Source organism: Ursus arctos, unplaced genomic scaffold (genome assembly GCF_023065955.2).
Source record: "Ursus arctos isolate Adak ecotype North America unplaced genomic scaffold, UrsArc2.0 scaffold_16, whole genome shotgun sequence".
NCBI classification, from domain to species: domain Eukaryota; kingdom Metazoa; phylum Chordata; class Mammalia; order Carnivora; family Ursidae; genus Ursus; species Ursus arctos.
In genome coordinates this window covers 57,942,646-57,960,353 of record NW_026622830.1, presented here as the reverse complement: position 1 = coordinate 57,960,353, position 17,708 = coordinate 57,942,646, and the positions used below count along the sequence as shown (strand labels likewise).

General features: G+C 50.0%; 2 protein-coding genes and 1 long non-coding RNA gene across 4 annotated transcripts; 1 reads left to right on the top strand and 2 right to left on the bottom strand.

Moving 5' to 3' along the window:
* LOC130543882 (ral guanine nucleotide dissociation stimulator-like) lies at positions 1-4,212 on the bottom strand. Of its 2 annotated transcripts, XM_057312986.1 has the most exons (5): positions 3,497-4,212; positions 1,987-2,202; positions 1,515-1,618; positions 938-1,007; positions 1-328 (listed from the first exon to the last, which is right to left on the bottom strand). In XM_057312986.1, the coding sequence occupies exons 2-5, from the start codon at positions 2,038-2,040 to the stop codon at positions 197-199; spliced, it is 360 nt and encodes a 119-aa protein (XP_057168969.1). In that variant the 5' UTR covers positions 2,041-2,202; positions 3,497-4,212; the 3' UTR covers positions 1-196. The 2 variants fall into 2 exon arrangements, with proteins under 2 accessions (XP_057168969.1, XP_057168968.1); XM_057312985.1 differs by lacking the exons at positions 1-328; positions 938-1,007; positions 1,515-1,618; positions 1,987-2,202 and adding an exon at positions 2,618-3,348.
* A 49-nt stretch (positions 4,213-4,261) lies between these two features.
* On the bottom strand, positions 4,262-9,202 carry LOC130543887 (ral guanine nucleotide dissociation stimulator-like). The gene is made up of 3 exons (XM_057313003.1): positions 9,188-9,202; positions 6,545-6,649; positions 4,262-5,203 (listed from the first exon to the last, which is right to left on the bottom strand). The coding sequence occupies exons 1-3, from the start codon at positions 9,188-9,190 to the stop codon at positions 5,015-5,017; spliced, it is 297 nt and encodes a 98-aa protein (XP_057168986.1). The 5' UTR covers positions 9,191-9,202; the 3' UTR covers positions 4,262-5,014.
* Positions 9,203-9,277: 75 nt separating this feature from the next.
* Positions 9,278-17,428, top strand: LOC130543895 (uncharacterized). The gene is made up of 2 exons (XR_008959651.1): positions 9,278-10,763; positions 11,289-17,428. It is a non-coding gene; the product is annotated as an uncharacterized LOC130543895 (long non-coding RNA).
* Positions 17,429-17,708: the final 280 nt, after the last annotated feature.

The window sequence follows — 17,708 nt, the reverse complement described above, 5'->3', positions numbered from 1 at the left end:
TTTTCAAAAATGCCAGGGAATGGAGCACTAGGTCGGTCCCTCCCCACCCGCAAAACCCATTCTCTATGGACCACTCTGGACCCTCCTCCTGGTCCTTTTGAAATAAGAATTGTAGAAGCTGTGGCCCCAGAAGCCGCAGCTGGAGTGGGAAGGCCCCCCCCTTCCTGATCTTTCCTTTTTGGGAGGCTTCCAGCCCTCAGGGAGGAGCCCTCCTCCTCCTCTGACTTTGGAGGCCCTGGGCCTCAGGCACACTCACCTTCTTCTGCATCCTCTTCTGGGCTCCCCGGAGGGCCATCACCATGGTGGCAAATCTATTGGATGGTCGCTCCTGCAGGGCCAAGGACAAGTTCCTTGAGACCATCATACCCTCAGGCCACTTGCCCCCACCATCTTGGACTTCACAACCTAGACATCTGACCTAACTCATACTGATCCTGAGGCCCCATTATCCAGGAGCAGGCCGTGAGTGATTCCAGAACAATCTCACTCCAACGTTCACTCCATGTGTGACCTTGAGCTTGCAGCCTGGCCTCCCCGAGCCTGTTTTCTCATCGGGAAACGTGACAACTCCACCTATCTCCCATGGTCTCCTGAGGACTCAGGGTCCTATTACTCTCATCATTGTTGTGGCCCTCAACCCAGCCCAACCCCATCACTGAGCACAGGTCTGTCCTCTGGGCTCTCCAGGTTTGTAAAGGCCCCCACCTGGACCAGCTGTCGACACAGAGAGAGAGGGTGTCTAGGCTAGGGAGTCTGCTTGGACACCACCTGCTTGCCCCCTCGCCGCCAACGGCATCCTCACCTAGGCTGTCGCCACATTCATGACAAAGGCTTCCCCTCCCCAAGGAATGCTTCAGACCATTCCCGACTTCATCCACTCAGGACCCTGTTCCCTCCCACCCCTCCTCTCTTTCCAGACCTGCACCTTCCAGGCTACCTTGATGAGCAGGTTCCTGCCCTGTGCGGTGTCCTTGCTGCACAGCTTTTGAAAGATCCTCAATGGCTTCCTGAAGAGAGGCAAGGGAGGCACGATCAATGGACGAATAATGTGGCAGGGTTGAGTGCGAGTGCCTTTTCTTTGAGAACCCCAGAGTGTCAACCTGCCTGGTTGAGGGTTACTTCTGGGATCCTCTGAGCACTAAGGTCTTTGTAGGACATGGGAGGGAGCTCTCATGTGGCTCGTCCTGGGCCTCCCTTCCCATATTCATTGAGAAACTCTGTTTGGGTCAATTTGGGGTTCAAATGGGCAGAGAGCTTAGTGGCTGTCAAGGAAACACGTGAAGAGATTTAATGCAGCTCAGCCACGTGTGGGACATTTGGCAAAACTGATTTCTAAAGCGGGAGGCATGGTGACCTCCTCACCAGGGAGGCTGAGAGACGCACCCACCAGCCCAGGTCCTGTGGTCGGGGTTTGCCGCCTCCCAGAAGGTCCAAGCTGCCTGAGGGGGAAGAGGACAAGCCTCTGGGAGCTCCCTCGTCCATCCTGGTCCCTCCATGGAGAGAGGCCTACTCACCTGGAAACCTTCCCCCACGTGTTCTCGAGGCGGTGAATGGAGACACTCTGCAGAGCCGAGAGGATGGCACGTAAGGACGAGTAGTTCCTCAGGGTTTGACAGGCCTGGGGAGGGAAGAGAATGGGCTGTCACTTGGGGAGCCGGCACCTGATTGGCTCTCAAGCTTCAGTCCCCCTCAGGGGAAAGTGCTCCTGCTGGAGGAAGCCGCTGTCCAGGGACCTGCCGAAGGGCACACGTGAGGCCCAGAGGAGGAGGAAGATTTTACCTCACTCCAAGGAAGGAGCCAGGCAGAAACGGAGCATCCCAGCATGGGGCCATGCAAGGCGAGGTCAGCATGCCCCTGGACCAAAGAGCCTAGGGACTGCACAGTCCCTAGGGCAAAGACCAGGGCCTTCCACCCTGAGACCTGATCAAGGGAAGAGCAGTGCCCGAGACTCAGGAGAGCACCTCGGCTGGGCTTCCCGTTGCATACCTTGGCCACCTTGATCCAGTGCTCCACCACCATGGCCCTGTCCCGGGCTGTCATGCTTGGGTTGCCAAGGCAGGTGGTGATGACACACTTGGCCACACCGTTGAACTGGGCGACAGTGGCCCGGACTGTGGGTGCCAGGTGCTCATTGCCAGGCTTGTTGCGCTTGGACCAGACGGAGCCCAGGCACTGATGGGGCAGCAGCTTCTTGAACAGCTCCTAGAGAACAGGCGGACCTTGGTTCACCCAGCCATTTCCCATGCAAGACTCATGTCCTACGTAGGGGTCACAGGTCAGAGCTGGACCTCAGGGAGCTGAGAATCTGGCCTGAGCCTGGTTCGAGACCGTGGATTTCATTCCACTGTTTTTCCCTGAGGGAACCCAGTACACAATGACCCAGGAGCAAACAGAGCAAGGGAAGGAAGGAGGGCATTGGCACCCTGATCATGCTCAGGAACTCCCAGCTCCAGGTGGCACTGCAAGGTGGTCCAACCCAAGGGGGCTTCTTCCCCTCCCCTCCAACTGGTCATCCCCCTGGTCCTTCCCCCCTTTCAGATGCACATTCTCACACGGGAGCTGCAACCACACGTTTTTCCGTCTGCCCTGTCCTCATGGACACATCAGATGCCTAATCAACGCTGAGGGTACTCATCCTCCAAGGCACATGAGTGGGTGACCCATGGACTTGACTGAACACAGGGAGCTGCCCTCCTCCACCCACGGGACCAGGGCCTGCCCATTGGTCTCTCCATTCTGGCTCATTTCTTCTCCCTAGTACCTCCGTATCAGTGCTTATCAGGGTCTCTCGCTACAGTCCGCAGCTGGACAGTGAAAGCTTGGGGCTAAGCACCTTGATGGGTTGACAGGGTTGGGAAGTGGTGGAGCTGAGATTTGGTCCCAGACCATAGGAGTCCACATCAGGGAAAGGCAGGTGTGGGGCAGGTGAGAGCAGAAGGAAGGCCTGCCCCTGGCCCACCCTGAGAGCCCAGCTGCTCACCGCATCCATATACGTGAGCTGCTCTGCCACCAGCCTGGGAGGGAAGTCCAGGAGGTCGGGCTTCTCCTCACCCAGCTGGTTCTTTGGGGTGACACAGCGGTGGCAGGAAGCCTCTGGGGCCGCGGTGGGCTCTGTGGCTGTTGCCTGAGTGAAACTTTCTAGCAAAAAGGGTGGTCCAGCTGACTGCTGCTCAGCACCCGGCACACATGCAGAAGATGGGAGCACGGGTTGCAGTTCTGGAACAGCTGACGGAGGGGAGGCTGGCTCTGACACCACAGGTGACAGTTGACACAGAGCTGGGGTCGCCTCTAGCTCTATAGGAGGCCCTGTTCCTGGCTCTGCCGCTGGAAGGAGCCCTGGAGCTGGCACTGGGGCAGGAGACAGAGAAAGGTTCATCTACATCACTGACTTTCCGGATGCCTTTGCAAAACCAGGACAGACCCCATGGCCTTGAAAGGAATACCCAGCCCATGAACCGCATCCCAGTTAGCCTTCCCAGCTTGCCATCCCCCTTACCCTCCACCTCTGCCTCAGTGAGCGCCAGAAGTTCCCGCTGCATCAGGAGAAGGGGGACATGGTTTGTCAGGTCCCAGGCATGCCACTTCAGAACCATGGCCCCATGCACATAGGCCACCTTGATCTCGACACGGTCACAGCCCAGGGACTGATAGATAGCCTGCAAATTCTGGTCAGGCCAGGTACCCAAGATGGGAGACAGGGTGCTGGGGAGAGTCATATGTGGAGCAGAGTCAGAGGCCTGGCCTTGCATTGCACATGCTACTCCCACAGCACCGTTCTTTCTGTATGGGTCCCAGAGGATGGCCCCAGCCCCCTTCCAACCCCTCTCTAGCTGCCCTCGTATTGGGAGGCCTGGTCCTCCTGAAAACCTGAATGAGTCTGGTTTTTCCACTTCTCCTCTCCTCTACCTGGCCATGGGCCTGGTCTATTCTATCCTCCACGCACACCAGTATCAAGGCTCAGGTTGGAGGCAGATTTGTGAGTGGTCGGCTCAGCACACCCTCGGTTCTTGGCCCCGGTTGGGGTGGTCAGCAGGGAGGGGCAGGCAGAGCAAGTTGGGGCCGTCAAAGGGATGGGTGTTTCAGGCACCCACTGAGCCCAGACTGTGCTCTGCCGCCCAGAGGGCCCGGGACCCCCTCCACAGCCTTCTTTGACTCATTTGCTTCTTCACATGAAGCCCCCCAGATGAAGCCCACCCACTGGAAATCAAGAGATCGGTGAGATCCCTGGTTCGGCAAATCCCTCCCCAGCCACCACCCCTGTAGTCCCCCACCCTGCTCTGTGGAGGCAGCCAGCCCTGCTTCTGGACCCAAACCCCTGTCCCAGTTTTACTTGATCATTTCATCTGTCCTATGATCCAGCTCTTGGTGGATCCTTTCAAAGCTAGAGGAGGCTACGAAGATATCACATCTAACAACCATTGGACATGCATGCTTAGGGTGTGCAGAGTGCCTATCTGACCCTCTGACTAGAACTGAGACCCAGACACTGTATCTCCTCTGTCCATTCACATTCCTAGGTGCTTAATATACATTCTTGAATGACTACTTCCCAGCCCGCACTTTCCAAATCCTGAGTGGCCCGTGGGCTGGTCTGCCTGCTCCCAGTGTGCCCCTGAGCTGCTCACACAAAGGACAACTACCAGAACCATCTAGATGGAATCTCAGAAGTCCTTTGCACATGGGGAAACTGCCTGCTTTGCATTTCCTTTCGTCAACCCAGAAGGGCCACCGGCCTGTGAGGGTTGCACTTGAGAGCTTCTTGACCAGAGAGAGAGAACTATTAAGCAAGAAGATGCCCAGCACGTCCAGGAGCCCTTTCTACAGAGCCAAGCACCAGAGTAGCCCGTGCCATGTTTCCTCCCATGATTTCCTACAGTAACTGTATGAGGTTCATCCTCTTAACCACCCCAGTTTTCAGAAGAGGAAAGGGAAGGTCAGAGAGGGGTAGGGCCATTCCCGAGATGTACACCCAGTAGATGGGAGGCTCACCCTGTGCTGTGCATGGGGTGGGCACTCACCGATTGAACTGCTGGCCCAGGACCTGTGTGGCTGAAGTGAACATCTCGTACATGCAGAAGATCGTTGAGGTGGTTGAGATGCTCCCATCTGGGAAGGATGGCACCAGGGACTGTACGAAACGCTCCATTGTGCCTTCTCGGAGCCTCAGCATCGTCTGGGCCTCATCCAGGGACAGGGATGATTCCTTTTCCCACCAGGTAGAGAAGGGGGGTGTGGGGGGCAATGGAGTCAGCTTCAACACCACGAACCACCAGGATGATCAGGGTCTGGTGCTCAGACCAGAGAGTCCCATCCCTTCGGGAACTTGTGCAAGAAAAGGGACTTGAGGGCCCACCCAGAAAAAGGCTCTAGGCTTGAAAGTACAATTGCCTTTAGGGGTGAAATGAGAAAGCATTGGTCACTTCAACACATCTTGTTAGCTGAGCCACCACAGCCTTTCTCTCTCTGAATAGGCTTTATTAAGAACTGTATGCCTTTGAGTCATCAGTCAACATCCCTACTGCAGACAGGAGAAAGCACAGGCTTAGCATCTCCAACGCTGCTCGAGATCATAGACGTTGGGCCTGAGAACTGTCCAGAGCATGGAATGCATGGCATTTCCCTAGGCTGCTGCGGCCTGCTCTGTTCCTAAGGTGGGGAGAAAGGTTCAGGGGAAATCCACCTTCCTCGGCAGGCCCCAGGGGAGCCGGTTGTTTCTAGTGTGGGTTCTGGCCTTGCCGTGATCATCTGTGGGTCCTGAGATTGGACATCAATCTGGACCTGTTCTCACCCCAGACCAGCATTGGATGCTGTTGTGGGCCGAGGCACCTGCTGCTTGTCAAGGGAGATGGAGTAGCTGAGCCCTTGGAGCAAGCAGCTCCTCAAAGATGGCCTGGATTGAACTCTGAAAAGACAGAGTCCACTACCTGGGCCAGGAGGCATCAGAGGCCTTGCACCCAATCCGTGCTTGAAAGGCTGAATCACGGTGGCAGACAACCTCCCATACGGAGGTCCAAAAAGACATATGAGGACACAGCTTGTGACCCGGGGGACATACAATGAGTCGATGTGTTCTGAGAGGTGATACGTTACAGAGGAACATATAGAATGGCTTCATCCCACCGTTCCTTTTATGTTCAATCACCCTGTGTGGGGTGAGGATTCATAAGGCCTTGGACACGTTCTCCAAGGACAGTGGAGCTGGGTTCTACACAGGATGGCTGGGGTGAGTCAAGAAAATACTCAAAACAGTAGCAAAATGCAAAGACACTCATGGCTGTGGGAAAAGTCACACAAAACAGAATGAAACAGAATAACCCACGCCCCAAACTGCAAAAAACATGAACACTATTCTCTACCATTCCCACCTATGGGAAGAGTGTCTTCCTACCTTCTCCCACAGCTGGTGGTGGAGGTGTGGATACTGGGATGACTTTGTGGTTGGGCCTGCAGGGCACTCATATAGAAACACCATGGGAGGGCCCCAGGTTTGTCCCCATATTTGTGTGGGGGCCCTGGGTGCGTGGAACCCTCTTCCCATTCTCACCTCAGAGCGGCACTGATCCTGGGTGGCCTGGTGCACCTGCCACTTGTCTAGGGCGTTGTAGTTGAAGTCCCAGACCAGCTCTTCGATGACCTCCTGGGTGCAGCTCTGAAAATGCAGTGCCCCATAGACATGGGGTCAAGAGACATTAGTGTCCTCCCGGGACATTGCCACAAGGGGCCACCCGCATTAGAAATCCTGCTCTCCAGTTGAGGCAAAGAGGGGCAGCTGAAAAGACATCGAGCAAGGACGTAGCCGGATGAAACTCTAGAGCTCGTGATTAACATCGAGGTAGTTGAGCTTGGTCCCCAGTGCTCAGCTTCTCATCCCGCCTGCTATGACCTGGGGTGTGAACATGAAAGATGGGCCAGGCTTCCAACACCTGGCAGCTTCCTTCTGCCCAGGAAGGGTGTGTCCCACATCCTCTGTCCCCTTCTCTACACATAGACAACCAGCCCCCCACCCCAACACACACACAGGGACACACATAATGAGGGGCAAGAGGTGTGGGCCTGCTGAGGTGACATCACAGTTGTTGCCTGCTCTCCAGTGGGCTGCCCTGAGCTGCCTCGTGTTACCTGTTGGTGTCTCCTGCCACATGTCCAGAGGGCTCGGAAAAGCGGGCTGAGCCGACGTCTACAATTATTTGAAAGTCTCTCTCTCTGGGCTTGCCTGGGCCCAGAGACCCTGAAGGGAGGAAGGCAGCAAGAGAACATCCTGTTCTCTCGAACGTCTCCACTCAAGTGAGCTGGAGAGCAGGTTGTCTTTTGAATCTGGGTGCCCGGTTACCAGAGTTCTAAGTTCAGTTGGGGCCTATCACAGAGGAAGTGAGGTCACTCTTTCAAGATTCTAATCCCTGGGACCATGTGTTCAGTCAGACCTATCCAGAGCCCCTTCTTGGCAGTTGACTCCTTAGCTTTCTCCCCCATGTCATCTCCTTAACTGGACACAATGAGCCAAAAAGGCCATAGCCACCACTCTCTGGAAATGGAACTAGTGTCTGAAGCTTCAGGAGGCAGAGCTGAATTCAGACCTTACGTTCTGTGTTTCTTTGCGCACTTGTGTGTCCTATGTCATTGTGTCTCTCACGTAGTCCCCACTTTCCCAGCCTGCAGTGTGTGGATCAGGCTAGAATCTACTTCCTTGGGACATCCTCGGGTGTCTGTGGATAAGAGTATTTATTACATGTGTGGGGTGGTCCCCTGTGTATCTGAGGCACAATTTTCAAGATGGAAGAATTACAAGAAGGGGTGGGATTTGGCATGGAGGGCCGCTCAGAAGAGGCCTGGGTTCCAGCCCTGTAATACTGCAACTGTCACTTTCCCTCTTGGCCTCATTTTAAGGTGGGCACCATGATGGCCTGGAAAAGCAAGAAGATGCAGGCATTGTCATCCTCTGTAGTAAAACCATGCAATTGTTTCCCGTTATATGAAGAACGAGACCCCGTTACCTCGTTTGGGTCTATGAGGGGAGTGGCTTTCACCATGGCTCCCAGGGATCCTGACCTGTGGTATAGGCATCAGACTGTAACTGCTAAGTGGTCAGTGACTGTCTTTTGACCCACAGGACATATTCAACGTGATCAAGTACCATGCCTAGAGCTTCTCTACATGTCATGCAAAGAGTTTCTCACTCCCTAGTTACTTTCCATCATGTTCCACTACTCACTCCTTCCCTTTCCCTTCTTCTTCTCTCTCTCTGAACCAGAACCAAGCACTGATGTTTTGAGCTGCCATCTACAGAGGCTCACAGGATAGAGAACGGAGGCAGTGCCAAGGCCAAAAGACACACAGGAACTCAGCTTCTGAGTCCAGATGGCATCCCGAGTCACGTGAGCCAACTTATGACAAAATCCTCTTCCAGTATGGCCCTGGTCACAGCCGCAGCCACTGACACACCTTGAGCCTGGGGAACCATGCTAATTTGGGCCCGCATTCTTCACCCACAAATACTGTTAGAAATTAAAGCGATGCACCTGCACATGCAGGGTATCAGGGCAATGCAGTCCCGGGGCAACTCTAGATAAGTAACAGTCTCCCAGGCCTCAGCATCTGTCCCTGCCTTCCTCCCTCCCCTCTGCTCTCCTGCTAGTGTCCCTGCAGCCACCCTGGCTGCCTTTTTCACTCCTCTGGCCAAACTGGCTTCTGTTATTGAGTGTCTGCAGCACAAGTCACTTCTTCCTGAAACGCTGCTCCCTGACGTGTGCAGGCCTAGCTCCCTTTGGTCAATCTGTTCTCAGCAACCTCAGCTTCAGTGAGGCCTTTCATATCTTTCCATGCAATGACTCCCCAGCCTTCCTCCGTAGTACACTTCATTCCTACTACAGAGCGCTTGCTCTTTTCTTTCACGTGCGTTCTCTTTGGAGCTTTGGTCCATGTGTAGACTGGGAGCTCCTAAAGCAAAGGAGCCCTAGGTAATTTCAGCTCCGCGCATGGGCCCAGCAAGATACCTGGCATAGGGCAGTGCTCAGTGTGTAGTTACTCAATGAACAATTGAGAAGATCTTGGAGCCCACCTCCCCTCTTAAGCACCTAGACTGCAGAATGCTACTAAAACTTTCAAGCTGTTTCTGGGCAGGGGCGACAACCACAATGGCCTCTGCCTGACTCTTCCTGCTCCAGTTCCTCCAGCAGAACTCACCAGGTACCATGGACAAGGAAGCGCCCTGTACCCAGTTCTCCAGCTCTGGTGGCACAGCCCCATGCAGGCACACCAGCAAAGAAAGCCATGCCTTTTCTCGGGGGTCCTCAACGCAGTGCCTTTGCAGAGTCACAGAGCAAAGGAGCAGGATCTCTATTTTTCCCTTCTCTGTGGAATCTGAGACAAAGAAGAGAAAAGGAGGAAGACTAACTCAGAAAAAGAGATCAGATTGAAGTAACCAGAAGCAGAGGGCAGAGGGGGTACAGGAATTGAGTGAATGGCAAAAGGTACAAATTCCAGTTTCAGATCAATAAGGAATAGGGATTTACAGTACACCCCAGGACTACAGTTCATTACTGCTCTATGGTGTATTGGAGAGGTGTGAAAAGAGCAAGTTCTGAGAGTTCTCATCACAAAGAAAAACCTCTCTTTCTTTTCTTTTAACTTCATTTTTGTATCTCTAGAGATGATGATGGCGGCGGACTAAATTTATTCTGGCGATCGTTTCACAGTATACGAAAGGAACATCATTACGCCAGGTATCTTCAACATACACAGTTCTGTATGTCAAATGTATCAAAACAACTGGAGCAAAAAAATATTTTAATATTCATAGAGAGCATCAGGAAATTGGACGTGGTAAAAAGAATGTCACGTAAACAAAACTGAAAACAGCAGAACCGAAAGCCAGTAGGTTATCCTAGGGGTTAAAATCTTCAAGCCATTGGCATAGAAAGTCGATTCTGAAATTGAAAATCAGTGAATTAAAATTAAAGCAGATGAAATAGAATTTTAAAATGTTGTTCCATTTAACAATTTGTCAAAGAATAGAAAGTCTTAATAAGTGACCTCAGATAGTAACTTTTGAAAAAACTGTTCATGTTTTGGAAAATTCTGATTGTAAGCTTCCAAGTGGGCACAGAATGAGAACATTTTGTTTGATCAAAGTCGCCTCATGGAAAATGGCTGAAGCAAAATGTCTGAGATGGGACCTAAACGAAAGGATATAAATGGCTAGACGAAATTGTCCCGAGTTCGTTTCTCCGTATTTGCAGTTTACATTTATTTTCATGTCGTTAAGTCCATTAAGTTCATGGAGTACATTCTAAGTGTGTTCCATGCATTAATATGTTTGAACAACCTCCCTGTAACCCAGCTTCACATCTCATTGTATCTTGTAAAACTCAAACTCTATACCATGAATCAGAAACTTCCAATGACCGCCTACTTCCAGCCCTTGGCAACACCATTCTACTGTCTTTGGCAATTTACTCTAGGTAGGTCCTAAGAGTGAAGTCAAAGTGTGTCTTTTCATGAATACTCATCTACTTAGCATAATATCCTCCAGGTTCACCCATGTTGTGGCATATGTCAATGTCTTCTTCCACTTTGAAGAATGAATGCTATTCCAATATGTGTACATACAACATCTGTTCCTCCCTCGACAGATACTTGGATTGCTTTCATGGTTTAGCTATTATGAATAATGATGCCATGAAAATGTGTGTTCAGATATGTCTTCAAGACCATGCTGTCAATTAATTTGGGTATACACCCCAGAAGTGGAGTTACTGGAACACATAGTAAGTCTAATTTTCATTTTTTTGAAACTACCATACTGATTTCACAACTATGCTGTTAAACATTCCTACCACACACATTGAATAAGGCTTCCATCTTCTCCACATCTTGGCCAACACTTGCTCTTTTTTTCCCTTCTGATTGCTTTTTTTTTTTTTTTTTTTGGAAGAGTCATCTTAAAGGATGTAAAATGGTATCTCGTTGCTTTTTATAATTTGCATTTCCCTTAACAATAGTGATGTATCTTTTCAAATTTCTTTTCACGTGCACATCTTTGAGGATATGCCTATTCCCAATTTGCACATTCACGCATTGCATTCATTTTGTTGTCTGTTGTTGAGTTCATGTGATCTCTATTCATTCTGGATATTGAGCCCCTGCCAGATAGACAGTTTGCAAATATGGTCTCCCATCATGTGGATTGTGTTTTTACTTCATTGCTAATGTCTTTAAAGTCACAAAGATTGTAAGTATTCTGAATGTCCTGTACGTGAATTTATTTTTCTTTTATATCCTGTGCCTTGCAGGTCATATGCATTAAAGCACGGCCAAATCCTATTTTGTGAAGCTATGAAAATGAATATTATTGGGCTGCACTTCCGAGATGAAAAAGGTTCATTAGTGGAGTAAGAGAGCAGCATGAACTGGAGAAGCACTGGCATGATGATGGGGTCATGACTCTATGTGATCGCAAGAGGATAGGAATATGTATGATGGGCCAGCATGAGCTGTGTACTGGAAATGGGACCTTGTCCATTTTGTGCAGCACCTATGTGGATGATGGGAGCAGTGAGACATATGACTGGACGGATCCCCGAGCTCAGCCCTTCTTCCAAGTTAGACTTTCATTGCACTCTGATCCATTAACGTTTGAAGAGTTTCTTAATCAGATGAGGGACATAGTCTTACATGCTAGAAGGTGATGAACGTGGTGTGTGGGCGTGTCTGCAAGGAACTCCGTATCCCTCCCATCTTGGTGAGCCACTGTCTGGAGTCCATGGCAAAGAAGGTTAGAGTACTAAATTACACTGGGGTCAAACCAAAGGGGAACAGTATGTCCCTCCTATGCTGAGCTGAAGTCAGGCAAGACCTTTATATGTTTGCTCTGTGTTCCCAGTTCATGGTCCCTAAGTTCTGCATGTTCCTCTCTGGGAGAGAGGAGATGGACATGTTTGAGGGGGAGCTGGAGAGCTGTATCACCACCAGGAATGAGACCGAGAGCCGACTCCCAGTCATCGTGCAAGTGAAAAAATGGGATCAATGTCATCAAAGAGAAAACCATCAGCCACCAGTATTCATGCCGCCTGTGAGGAAATCTTGTCGAGAGGCACTTGTAAGTGATGGAGGGTGCACACCTGTAGTAACTCTGTGGCAAGTACAGATGTTACCTGCTTGAGGTGACCCACCTTGAAGAAACAAAGTTTTTGCCACCCTGTCAAGGGTGCTCGGAATGGACTCGAAGGGCAAGAGGCCTGGAACTGAAAGCATGTTTGAAAGTCTCTTTAGGGTTGAAATGAAAAAGGCAGCATGCCCTGAAAACTGCCTCACCTTGAATAGGCTAGCTCCCTTCATTGCTTGTGGGAAGAAAAGAAATCATCCGGTATTTTTCGTATTGAAAACAAGAAAACACAGAACCTTGGATTTCCGTTATTTTTTTATTGAAATTCGATTAGCCGACATACAGTCCATCCTTATTTCAGATGTAGTGTTGAATAACTCATCAGTTGCATATACCACTTAGTGCTCATCACATCACGTGCCCTCCTTTATGCTCCTCACCCAGTTGCCCCATCCCCCCACCCAGCTCCCCTCCAGCCACCCTCAGTTGTTCTCTGTGCTTAAGAGCCCCTCATGGTTTTGCTCCGTCTCTGATGGCTTCCCGGTCAGTTTTCCCTCCTTTCCCCTATGATTATCATCAGTTTTCACTCATATGTGGAACGTAAGAAACAGTGTAGAGGATCATAGTGGATTTTCTTTAAAAGGATGTTATTTTCTGTCTTTCCATGTTTGACCGCATTTCACTTTTCTTTAAAAATGACACGTTCAAATGATATGTCCATTGACCCTGGAGGGTTGGGCGTTCTTCACACTTCCTCAATGAGTTAGGACCCTGAACCAGGTGTCAGGAGAACCTCCTCTGTGTTATTGTTCCCCAGGTGCCCTTGTTGGGCTTCAGCTTCCTTATCTGTAATACGATGAGAGATACGAATGCTAAATATTTTCCGAAAGTTGTTCCCGCTCCAAACGTTCGATGGCTACCCATAGTCGAATATTGCTTCATCCACGAGACAAAGGTTAGGAATCGTTATTTCAATTACTTCGTGAAGACACACAACCAAGTAGAATGAGAACACCAGAGGAGCATCGCTCCAATAGGACTTGAGTGAAACTCTGCTCCAACTGCCAGTAGCATAGGACGTTACCTTTTACGTGAACACAGAGGTGGGCCCTGGCCTTTCCATAGAAACAGACTGTCCTTTTGTCTTTGGACATTTTCATTTACCTTTCGTGTGGATTGACGTTCAGCCCGATGAGACCTCATGAGGAAACTCTGCGTATTCTAAGCTTAGATCTCATAGGACCGATTTTTCTTAAGGTTTGAAAGTACACTATAGTTGACAGACAGTGTTATATTCCTTTCAGGTGAACAGCAGGGACTCAATAGTTCTGTACATTACTCAGTGCTCAGCACCATAAGTGTACTCTTAATCCCCATGACCTATTTCACCCATCCCCCCACCTGGCCATCCCTAGTCTGTGCTCTACATTTGAGACTGGTTTTTTGTTTGTTTTCTCTTTGTTCTTTCTTTTTGTCTCTTAAGTGCCACACAGGAGTCAAACCCATGTTAACATAACACACATCGACTTTAAAGCTTACCTCCGTTTCATGGTCTGGATGAAATGTGCTGACTATACCACCACGTTGACTCCACAGTGGCTCCCAGGGATCCCCACCCGTGCTATATACCTCCCTGTCTATCCACTGCCTGGTTGCTAATAGGTTTCTGACCAAGAGAATATGACAGAACATTGTCACTTTCCTGTTACTCTCTTCTGTTCCCTTCCTTTCTTTCCTGTATCCCTGCACTGGGGAAGCAAGCACTGGTGTTTAGAACTGCCCTACATAAAGGCCCACAGAGGAAGGAACCTAGGGAGTGCCCAGGCTAATAGGCAGAAAAGAACTCAAATTCAGGATTTCGCTTAAACCCACTTTGTTGAGTCTGAGCTAAATCCTGACATTAGTCACATCAGTGACTTGGGAGCAAATCTTACCACAGTTGGGCCTCGGGTGAGGCGCAGATTGCATCACACAGAGACCTGGGGGCAGAAACACCCAGTCTCAACTGTGCAGAGATTCCAGGCCCCCCCGAATTGGGAGCTAGGAAATATCACGCTTCAGAAGTGCTAAGCTTTCTAGTAGTGTTCTCAGAGACAAACAGATAGCTAACTCAGTCGACCAGGCTTCGGCACCTGGCCCTCCCATCCACTGCCATCTCTTGTTCTCACCTCCCAGCCTCCACCAGCCACTCTGGCCACTTTCCGAATCTTCTTTCGTCAAACTAGTTTCTGTCTGAGAGATTTGGCCCCAGCGGTGCCCTCTCCCTGACACACTGTTCCCAGAGGTGTGCAGCTCTTGCTCCCTCTTGTCAATCTGCTACCAGCAGATGTCACCATGTGGAGGCCTTCCAGACCCTCCTCTCCTGTGACTCCCTAGCCCTCCCTACTACACTGTGCTGGTAACTGGAGTATAATATCTGCTCTGTTCTTTCACACGTCTTGCTTTCAAGGTGTTCTCCATCAGAACAGCAGAAACAACTTGGCCATTTGCAGACTGCACTGGGGCCCACCAACTCACCTGGCACAGGCTGAGTGCTCAGAGCATAGTTGCTGAAAGAAGAAATGGGAAGGTCTTGGGGCCCTGCCTTCCATCCTTGTCACCATGTCCATTCCTGAGCCCGTTATGCTAGCACTGGGATGGGCAATGTGAGAGGCTAGAATGGATATCAAGTGGCCAAGATGTACTCGGCTGCTTAGTGCCTTTTCCAGGTTGAATGCGCTTGGGCGGATGTCAATGTGTGATGCAAAGATCATCATACCTGGTGCCCACTCCCATGGGTCCACCTACATGTCTGTTCCCCAGGACTAATTGTCATAAATCTTCTTCCTCCCAGTCCCTGACCAACGAGCCAAATCATCTACCACTGCCACGAGCCAATGTATATACTTTCCTCAGGCTGCTTTTCTTTCCATACCACCTGAAAGAATTGAAAGAATTTTGAAATGCTTGAAAGAATTTCCCGTCGCTGCATTCTATCAAGACTACCCTGAACGGGGCTGTAGTATATCTGCAGCCACTTTCCATCCTGCAGCCACATCCAAGCCCATTCAGCCATGAACCAACCTCAGTCTTTTCCCTCCTCTGTCGCCTGGAGCAATATTGGGTCTTCTGCCCGTCCTCTCTGAAGCTCCTCTGGCCCGTTCATGGGGACTTGCGAGGGAGCCCGTGCACCACACACAGAGTGGCCCCTAGCGCCTGCCTCTGCCCACGTGCCAGGGCTGACTCAGGAGCTCAGGCTCCCACCTAACCCCCTTTCAGCCTCGGCCATCCCTCTTGGAAGGACTTTGTGCTCTGCACACATCGCAGAGATACAGGAGGGCACAGGAAAGAAAACCCACTGACCTAAAGAAGCTCCTAAACTATTGACCTCCTTCCATCCTGCCTCCATATGCCCTGGAAGAGAAGAGGAGGAGAGGCCTGCAGGTGTGGACAAAGCCCTGCCCTGGCTGTTTATCTTCCTGACAATAAAAAGGCCTCCTCGTTGCGGCCAAACTGTTGCTGAAAATTCTGTTTTCAGTGGTGAAACAGATAACTTTGGTCAAATGGCCTGCTGGCGCCGTTTGTCAGGGTGGTCCGTGGACAAGTGGCCTCAGCATCCGCAGAGGGCATGTTGGAAATGCAGAGTCTCAGGTCCCTCCCAGTGTTACTGAATCAGAATCTGTATTTTCACGAGATCCCCAGGGGATCCAGGCCTAAGACAATGTCTCAAAAACCACTGTTGAATGTTCCCCAAAGAGAAAGCTAATCGGCACCTTGATATACCAAATGGGGAAGGCACGGTTGTTTCCTGGGCCTTTTTGGCAGTTTCTAGCATTCTAGAATTCCATAAAGGGTTGATTCCCCAGTGGACATGGTGGGAGTTGTTGTGCAGGAAAGGAAAGAACACCATACCTGCTGGGAAATTGAGCAAGGACGGAAGCTATGCATGGGCCCAACAGCAAGAGCTCCAACGCACCAAGGCTGATCCCCTGCTCTAGAGCTCTCTGCTGTTCTTATGCTAGATCCCTTTGTGTCAGGTGATGGGATGGGAGATTGTTCTTGCTTTTGGAGCTGGCCTGTATTGCTGTAACCGGTCCTCTAAGATTCACTTTTGTTGTATCCCAAAGTTTTGGGACGCTTGTCTTGTCATTGTTCTTGGATTCCATGTAATTTTTTTTCCTATTTTGAATTCCTGGTTGACCCACTCATTTCTCGGGAGCGTGTTCTTTCACCTCCTTGTGTTCATGGTCTTTCCAGGTTTTTCTCTTGTGGTTGATTTCTAGTCCATACCATTGTGGTCAGAAAAGATGTATGCCATGACTTCCATCTTTTTGAATTAGTAGAGACTTGTTCGGTAGCCTAATATGTGATCTGCTCTGGAGGACGTTCCATGTGCAATCGAAAGGAATGAGTATGTGCTGTTGGAGGATGGAATGTTCTGCATGCGTCTGTTAAAACCAGTGCATCACCCAAAGCCACTGTTTCCTTGTTGATTTTCAGTTTGGATCATGTGTCCATTAATAGAAGGGGGGTGTTAGATCCCCTACTGTATTGTATTACAGTCAATTAGTTGCCTGCTTTTTGTTATTAACTGTTTTACGTATTTGGGTCCTCCTATGATGGGTGTCTAAAAATTTAAAATTGTTCTATCTTCTTGTTGCATTGTCTCCATGATTGGGACACAGTGTCCTTCTTTGTGACTCACTACTCTCTTTTTTTTTTTTTATATTCTGTTTTGTCTGATAGAAGTATTCGTACCCCTGCTTTGTTTTGGCAACCAGTTGCATGCGAGATGCTTCTCATCTGCTCACTTTCAATGCGCAGGGGACCCAGTAGGTCTGGGGGCTCAGGCTGAGTACCTAATTTCGGACAAGTCAGTGTAAGTGTGCAAACTGAGACTGAGTGTGTAAACTGTTGAATATTAGTGACAATGGAATATTACTCAGCCATCAAAAAGAACGATTTCTCAACATTTGCTGCAACATAGACGGGACTGGAGGAGATAATGCTAAGTCAAGTCAAACAGAGAAGGAAAATTATCATATGGTTTCACTCATTTATGGAACATAAGAAGTAGGAAGATCAGTAGGAGAAGAAAGGGAAGAAGGGGGGGTAAACAGAAGGGGGAATGAACCACAAGAGACTATGGACACTGGGAAACAAACTGAGGGCTTCAGAGAGGAGGGGAGTGGGGGATTGGGATAGGCTGGTGTTGGGTATTAAGGAGGGCACCTATTGCATGGTGCACTGGGTGTTAGACGCAAGTAATGAGTCATGGAACTTTACATCAAAAACTAGGGAAGTACTGTATGCTGACTAACATAATAAAAAAAATTATTATAAAAGAAATAGAGATGATGGACTTCAGAAAACATGGACCTAAAAGTCATGACGGACAGCAAGGAGAGTGTGGGGTTTCTCTGGTCAAGGATATGGCCCATTATCCTGGCAAGAAAGAGCCCGTCCCTGATCCATCAGATGCCAGCCACGGAACAGTAGCTATTGTGCATCTGACCCAGAGCCTGGGGCCTGGAGGGAACTGCTGCTTCAGAAGAACTGCATAAGGAGATGCACGAAGGCTGGAAATCCTGGCTCCTAGGTCAGCATAGATGTTCATGGAACCAGGCTC